Below are 9,230 nucleotides of genomic sequence, written 5' to 3' on the forward strand. Positions count from 1 at the left end.
GAAAATAATTACAAACCGACAGATCGTTTAAACTAAATTAAGTAATTATCAACTCTACATGGGAGACGATATACATAAACATATCGTGTTAATTGAAATATAAAACATTTGTTTGTGTTATTCACATAAATTGATATCAATGAAACAATATGCATATAACAATAATGTAAATAAATGTATCACACTATTCCTACGATTACGTTTTTCTTTAAACTATGTGACGAAATGAACGTGTTGTTGAACTAAACATGTATAGAGTCATTCGCGAACAACTGATCTTATAGCATTAACATATCACTGAATTGAATACTTACTGCCGATTTCTTGAATGGATATTCGATTCAATACATGTAAAAAGAGATACAGGGAATAACTAAAATAGTCTTATATCAAATGACATGAACATGTAACATGTTTATTATTATAGCAGCCGGACATGGTGGCTTATTTGGAAGAGCACTGGCTTCTTATCGATTTATTTCCTAGCGAATAACTCAAAGGCATCGCTTAAAATGTAAAACAGCATTTCTCGGTCTATTTTGTGTTCGTGTTTAGGTCTTATAACAAAAAACGTTTTGAATAAATACATTGATTTTAATTGTTTGATATTTTAATCAGAACATTTGTTTCCGTTCGAAAATCGCACCTGATATAACTTTGAAAATCCGAGTCGAATTTTATAAATAAATACAATATTTACATTACATTATTCGTACCTGACTTACAAATGCCATATTATTTTTTGTCGGAATGTACACATAAGCAAAGAAGATCAAACGGGTCAGGAGATAATGAGACAGAATAGTTATATTTTATTACTTGTTACGACCTTTTGTCTTTCTCCCTATTTTTTCTTTCCTTACCTTATATTTCTGTTGTTATGTGTATGTGTTTTATAAATTACAAAGAGAATCATAAACATTAACATCTTGCTAATTTGTATATTATTTTGCCTTACTGGAATTGCCCTTTGATGATGTTTGTATAACTCTAATGCGAATGTAAGTGTAGCATAAATATATGTGTATTCGATAACATAATTATGTTAAAACTAAATGCAATGATTCATCTCGACCACATGTGTCGGACTCGTTCAAGCAAGTATTTTGTGGTATTTCTCAACAATATCAAGTAGGCCACTTATTTGCGGGCGAAAGTATGTGCAATAAGAAATATTATAGTGTGCACACCATCCTGTCTTGGTCAGAATTAATAGGTTTACTGACCGCCGCTATGTGACTTGACGTACCTCAATCTGCTGAAGAAATAAATAATGCTATACAACATTTAAAACGAAATAAATCATCGAGTGACGATTGTATTTGAGCGAACGTTTTCTAAAATGCAGGGCTATGTTGTCTGCCCATCTATGTCATGTGTTTAACGATAATTGTGTATAGGTTTTTCCCATACTAATTAACAGAAAGGGTTATACTCCCTTTGCATAAAAGGTACTGTTTATGATTAACATGGCTGTAGGGTGAAGTGATCGTGAGTCGGACACGATCTGAAGTCGGACGTTTTTGGACCCGTTTTTCTGTCGATTTTACACAATTCAGCATGTAAACAAGTGTACTTTAACCGAAATAAATATTTAAACCAATCAAATAAGTCGTTTGTCTGCTGTGGCGTTCTTCCCAGCATTCCTGAAGGTCATTTCCACAAATAACTTCAAAGTATCGCGGAAGAAGATGAATCGCAGCAACTTTTTTGTCATTTCTGCAGAAGAGGTGTTCCAGCAAAAAGTACAAAAAGAAGAAGTAAAGAAACAAAAGGAAATAGAAAAACAACTACGGAAATTGGAAAGAAAACAAAAGAAACAAATGAAAATGGCAAAACAAACGAAAAAGAAAACAAGTTAAATGGACACGAACGTTGATATCATGAAACTGCAATAAAAACAACAAAATCGTTATCAAACATTGTTTTAAAAAACGTAAGAATGAACAAAACATAACAAATCAAACATGTAACGCTACATTATTACGTAAGATTTTATATGCCTTATAAACATGTTATAATGTATCCAGATGCGGTAATTACTAAGCATATGTTACATTCACTTGTTAGAAAATATGAAAACGGTTTATTTATTATTCTCTATTTATATGTTTAAGAAACGTATACAATGGTCAATTTTTACTTATATATCTTGAAAAACGAATTAATTGTTAAAATCTTTGATGAAGATATATGCAAGTATAGTTGATGCAACAGTGGAGTGTAAACCAATACAAAGATTAAATGATTGACACATGTTTGATTAAATGCTTGACACAAACTAGAATTTGAATTGAAAATTTACCAAATGATTTTCGGTTTAGAAACTGTCTATTGTGTAATGCACCAAAAGGAATAAAAGTCGCGTACACACATGTTTGAGTGGTTTTGTAACTGGATTACCCACAAATACGAATTAGAAATTATGCTGTACAGTGTATTTGTCTTTAGCTTGAAAACACAAATCTTCAATCTTCAACTTGTTTTAGATACCTGATCAGCTTCATAGACTTTCATATCCACAGACGCTAACACACGTAGTGCATTTAGCAAGGCATCGTAACTATATAGTTACATAATATTAACCTGATACTCATGAATATTGTGAAAATAAATTAAACGAAACCTCGCTGGTCTTGTATGGCGACCACCAATCGAACTGGTTTACACAAGGAGCAGAGATCGAACCCGGGTCGCCGAGCTTAGAATCGCGAGTAGCAACCACTGGTTGATAACGTAAGTATATAAGTAATTTTACATATTATAAGTAGATTAATTCATTTCAATATAGATAAAATATTGAACAACATAAATAGACCAAATCATTATTTGCATTATTGACTTTAAATAGTATAAAACCATATAATATATGGTCATTTACACTAACATCTCTCACTGTCCAACTCAATAGCAAAACTGTTCTACTCACAATCGAACTGGAGTAGCTGTATACAGCTACACATACATGCACAATCTAAAGCGTCTCACCGAGAAAGAGAGAGAAGAGAAAGAGGAGAGAGAGAGAGAGAGAGAGAGAGAGAGAGGGAGAGAGAGAGACGAGCGAGAGAGAAAGAGAGACGAGATAGAGAGAGAAAGAAGAGAGAGAGAGAGAGAGAGACAGAGAGAGAGAGCCAAGAGAGAGACAGAGAGACAGAGAGAGACAGAGAGAGAAGAGAGAGAGAGAGAGAGAGAGAGAGAGAGAGATAGATGAGAGATAGAGAGAGCTGAGAGAGGATAGAGAGAGAGCTATACTCTCTGCTCGCTCGCTCGCTCGCTATCGGGAGACTATATCGACATCGAGTTCTACAGAATACATAGAGACAAATACTAGACCAGAACCTAAGCGCGCGCGCGGAGAGATCTATCAGCTCCTACTGTCTGTTTCTACTTTTCTGCCGCTCGGATGCTCATCTCTAGATCATCGCTCACTAGAAGATAGGAGAGAGAGAGCAAAAGATACCCGTTATAAATTTCATGAAAATATGTTCTTTTTCAAATTGCAATTTCCATTTTTCAGGTTTATGCTTGATAAATCTAACATTAAAACTTGTTTACGCATGCGAAGTAGCTTTAATATGGCCTATTCATCAGAGTTGTGAAAATAAAAACTTTCAAACAATGATGATGATTATAAACTAATCTAAATTATAAATTACCACGCGAACTTTGAGAAGCATTTGAATTGTTTCTTTCTCTGTAGCGCCTGGTTCGTTGCTTATAACCTCAAAGTAATTGGTCCACTCATTGTCATACAGTTAGAAAACCTTTCCGCAAGTTTAGTTGGCCTGTTAATGTCACTGATTCAGCAATGTTGGAGTTTTTGTCCGGCAGTTTGGCTCCATACACAGAATTTAAACTAAGAATTACTGCTTTGGATTCAATCAAATTTGTAATACGAGTAGTATTTGTACTCTATCACTGAATAAATAACAATCGCATGTGGTGCACAGGGGATAAATGCATTGGTAAGTAGATAAAGCAGTTTTGCTTATAATTCCATTGTCATTTATAAGCATGTTTATATTATAAAATGTATATGGTAAATTACATTATAATGATTATTCCTAGAGTATTTTAAGAGGGCCCTTAAACTGCATGTTTCAATATAAATGTATATTTTTATCATGGCAGACCGATCGTTGAGCTCGAATCATTCTGGCACTAACGAACATGTCAAAAAGAACTATATTTAAATCATCTACGGAAAAACACAAGTAATCTGTATTGCTGAATAAGGTTTAAATAGAGGACTTCAGAAGCAACGAGGAATTTCTTTCCTGCTTATTTTAGTGGCATGGCTTGAAATTAGTGGCTGAAAGGATGAAAAAAAAAACTAAATTAAAGACCGGTCTTCAACAGCCGAATTCGTGAGTCCTCATTTTGTCTGAGGGCTGATTGGTCAGTCCCTAAAAGACAATCAGAGAAGTTTACTAGTTCTTAAAAATCCCAAAAATATTGTTTGTGTGAATGTTTCGTAAAGTGACATTTTATCACCCAACAAAGGTGTTGCTAACAAACTGCGTTATATTAGAAATACGTTTAATATCACCGTATACTGAAGAATTCCATGTTAAGCATTAGCTGCATGTCTTAATTTAATAGTATAACGGAAACCCAATTGTTGCATGCTATACATTATATCGTCCTACCGTGTCCGAAGGTCGTCTGATTCTTGTTGAAGTTCTAAATTCTTCTGCTGTTGTCGTCGTTCGGTCGATCTTGCCCTTTTCAAAGAAGTTTTCAAATACGTGCTGTGATAGTTATATACAAACGACTTGTATTTTAACTATTTTAACTAAACGTTTATAATATTTGGTCAGGATAAACACAATACATTTTGTTTATACGAATTATTACAATTACTTAACTGTGATTGAATTTTCAGTTGCATACGCTTTAATTAGCCTCCGATTTGCTATTTTCATGGCCGTTTTTAACGTACCTTGAAGGATGCCGGTCAACTCGTACCTTTTGTCAACTCGCAAGGTAGTCAACTCGCACGTTTTTTGGTCAACTCGCACGTCATTTTTGGTCAACTCGCACGTCATTTTTGGTCAACTCGCACTTTTTGAAGTCAACTAGCAGACAGACAGACAATTTTATTGGCGAATACAACCAGTACATAGCCATATAAACATAGAAAATATTTCAATAAAATAGCATGTCAAGGAAATGTGATTGGCATAATTGTTATTTTAATTTCGGAGAATGTTCTTAACACATTTGATGTGAGATAAATATTTGGATTCTATGTATAAAAACAACAAAATGCATATTAGATTAATTATAACTACTGTAACAACTATTAAATGACATTTAACCATTCCTAAAATCAAATACAATCATCGGCAACAAATTTGAGCAGCAAATGCCTATAGTTTGGCAATAACAGTGGGATTCAATAGCAGAAATTATATATAACACATAATTCTGAAATTATATAAAACAAACACATTTTTAAATATACACTTAAAACATCCAGCAAAAATGTGATGTTATTGATTCATATTAATTAAGTCGATTCTATGCTTATTTGCGAAATAGATAAACTTAGACAGTCCAATGAGTTCTGATGTGTTGGTTGTTTTAACAAGCTGGATGAATTTGAACATACTCGGCCAATTTTAATAATACCTTTTTGAAAATCGAATGCGAAATTCTGTATGACAATTACAAATAATAATAAAGTGGAATTCATCCTCAATATCGCGGCTGTTGCACAGTAAGCATGTCCTCTCCTCTCTCGGAAGTCTATCAGAACCGTAGCGACCCGTTTCTATTCTTAAGCCATGCGATGATAATCGAATACGAGACAAAGAGCGGCGGTAAGTCTTATTAAATAGTTTATCGAGATAAATTGCTGGTTCAAACGAATCTGTTAAATAAATATATAAATGGTTTAATAAAGCACTAGAGACGATATCAGCTTTAAGTTTCTGTAAAAAACAATCGATTGCTCTACGTTTAAACATTTGCGCAAATTCGTTTAGGCTATATTTAAAGGGATTTGCCGAAACGTCGCTAAAACCGAACTCATTCAAGAGTGTATGCACCTTCGAAGCCCATGACTTGCATCCTTTCTCGTGTAAATCTAATGATGTATAATATGCTGTTTTAATAACCACATTTTCTGAGTACAAATATGTAACCAGAATTGTATTATTTGAACATACTGCAAACTGCTTTTTATCAAATCAACAAATTCTTGGTCAGTAATTTTATCATTAGTTAGACCGTTACAATTCCAAACGAGGATCTTTAGTCCACTCTCCGACAACCGTTACTTCTTCTGCACTGGTTTGCCGTCGACATACAGCGTATCGTAAGCAAGCCATGCTATCTTTCCGGCATCACGCGCGGCTTTTAACTGGGGAAACAGTTTGCGTCTGCGCTCGACGATCTCAGGTGGGAACTGCTCTCTAATGGAAAAGTTCGTGTCCTTCAAGAGGTTGCCCTGTTTTCGAATGATTTCCTTGTCCTTGAAGTTAGCGAACTTGCAGACAATCATTCGGCTGCGATTTTGATTCTGGACAGAATCCTTGGCTCCGATTCGATGCGCCCTTTCAATGACCATCGAGTTGACCAGGTCTTGAGGAAGCTGCAACTTGTCAATGATAAACGATCGAACCTTTGCTTCGACATCCTGTGGTCGTTCATTTTCCGGTTCGTTTATGCCCGCGAATAAAAGATTATTCCGCATTCTCTGGGACTTCAAAATATGTGAGTTCGTCACGTAGCTCAGAATTCTGCCTTGACAAATGCTCGATCTCAGATTTCTGTGTGACATCACTAAATTCTAGATTGTCAATTTTTGACTCACAAGTGCTGACACGGTTTGCAAAACGTTTATTGAAATCACCAAGTTTGCACTACAATAGTTTAATTTCCTTTTCAAAGTTTTCAACTTTGTTTGCAACCGTAGTTAATGTCTCTAATTTTAATTCAATCTTAGTTAGCCTATCAAATATAGCCTGTAGTAAGATACATGAATCGTCTTTAGACGTGGCAATCGATGACATATCGCGGGTTGAGTTGCTAGCCATACTGGTAGACTTGTTAGGAACGCCTGGTTCCGTTGGCAATGCTAGGTCGTCAAACACTTGAGAGTTTTCGTAGAGCACAGAGTTCACTTCACTGAGAATATCACTGACGGAAATCACACTGTCATCACCAAGCGGTACTCCAGACGGGCCTCCTTTCTCCCATTTACACTTATTATTGTTTACTAATTCTTCATCAGTACTACTCCCTTTTTTGCGTTTACTTTTTTTACTTTCGGATTTTGGCATTATATATCATAATATCCTTTAGCTGAATACTTTTTTGTAAGAAAATACTTCAAATTATGTTTTAAATCCAAGAAAACTATCCGCTCGAAAAAACAAGTCAACCGGCTAACACATGACCTTGACTATCTATCTAGCTTCCCCCCCCCCAATTTTTTTATAAACTATTCAGAAATAGATGTATGATATAATATGATCAGTCGTTTATAAGTAGTTTATAAGTATTAATCATAGAAATTGTGTCTTTTTTTTATTATCTAAATATACGGTTGTCACATTTAATGTCTTTTTAACACTTGTGGTTGGTGTTTTTCACGGGTTATATGAATGTGTGTAAAGGGTGTGAAAGGTGTTATATACAACGAACAATAAATACAATGGCAAAACATTAATCAATTAAACTTAATTGGTATGACAATTAATAAGTTGTACTTTAATGTTTGTCACAACCCGGATAATGTTGCAAAAGGTGTTGTATACCGCGCAAGATTCAATTAAAGTTCATTTAGCTTGTAATTAATTAGTTTTACTTTTATAATCAGGTTTAAATTAAATTAAAGAAAATTAAAATGAAAATTAGGTGATATTTGTTGCATGCGGCTATTTCATAATAGATCAAAGTTTCTTAGTTCTGTACATCGACTCAATTAAGTATAGGTTATCATTATCCACATATATGTGCTACGGACTACATGCGTATAAGTGAATACATGCGTATTTTTTGTGATTGATTGTCCGTGTATATTGTGTTCAAGGAGTGTAGGTCCAATGCAGCAAGGTATTGAATGCTATAGTTGCCAAAAATGGCAACACAGAACATACGAAACCGGTAAGTACCATGTATTTCATTATATACTAAAGTTTCATAGATGGTAACTGAAGAAATAGCGTCTTTAACAAAATACTTAACCCATTCAGCCCTAGTGTGGTATATATGCGTCCAAATAATCTGCAGTGGAGTTCCTAGCGATTTTGAAATTTTGATACGTTACTATAATAATTTTTGCATTGGAAATGTTATACTAAAACATCTGTCACATAATCAGTTATCTGACAGGCATACAGAACTGATACACATATATATATCCGTGTGTACATATTGTACATATTTGATAATCTGTGTAAATAAAAACCATATGCATGAAAATATTTGTTTCAATACATATTTTTTAAATATTGAAATAAAAAGTAAAAACCAGGAATTCATCTTTTATCTATGTAAATATTTGTCTGTTCTAATGTGCATATGATTTAAATATGGTGTACAAAATATTGTGTGAAAAAGATTTTTTTTGTGAAAATATTGTAATAAAAAGTATTGAACAAAATTCTGAAAGTGTTTCTCATTGGTGTTTATGCATAAATTACTCATTTAGAACCCATTAACACATCAATAGTTTGAATAAGGTACGAGTTGACTTAGGTACGAGTTGACTTCCGTGCGAGTTGACCAAACAACGTGCGAGTTGACTACCGTGCGAGTTGACTTAGGTACGAGTTGACTGTAAACCACGTCAAAGTGTTACTATTTCAGCGAATCGCTCTTCTTTTTATTATGTTTTTAATCGTGCTTTAATACAAATTGTGAACAAAGTACAATTAAGTGCATCACGTGTCGTATGGGACATTTACACAAGTAAGAAGGGCAACATACTAACACAAAACAATCGGATCCTGGAGCAATATCTCAGTCAGTTAATATAAAGGCAGTGTTGCTGCTTAAGATCCTTAAGAAATTCTTCGGCGTGTGAATGCGATTGCAAGTCAAAATTGTAATAATAACTTGATTATACAATACAAATCATTCATTAAACAAAATTCCCCTCACTGCGAGAATTAAGGCAATTGAGTCATACACATCCTGTGAATTTGATAAATTTTATAATTGTTATTATTATTATTATTATTATACCAGATTTGTATAGCGCTCTTTTCACACATAGT

At 34.1% G+C, this 9,230-nt stretch overlaps 1 protein-coding gene across 1 annotated transcript; it reads right to left on the reverse strand.

Annotated features, from left to right (window-relative positions):
- Positions 1-6,280: 6,280 nt before the first annotated feature.
- LOC127878862 (uncharacterized) lies at positions 6,281-6,700 on the reverse strand. Its single transcript, XM_052425388.1, has one exon. The coding sequence runs from the start codon at positions 6,698-6,700 to the stop codon at positions 6,281-6,283; it is 420 nt and encodes a 139-aa protein (XP_052281348.1).
- Positions 6,701-9,230: the final 2,530 nt, after the last annotated feature.

This window comes from Dreissena polymorpha, chromosome 4, assembly GCF_020536995.1.
Source record: "Dreissena polymorpha isolate Duluth1 chromosome 4, UMN_Dpol_1.0, whole genome shotgun sequence".
NCBI lineage: Eukaryota > Metazoa > Mollusca > Bivalvia > Myida > Dreissenidae > Dreissena > Dreissena polymorpha.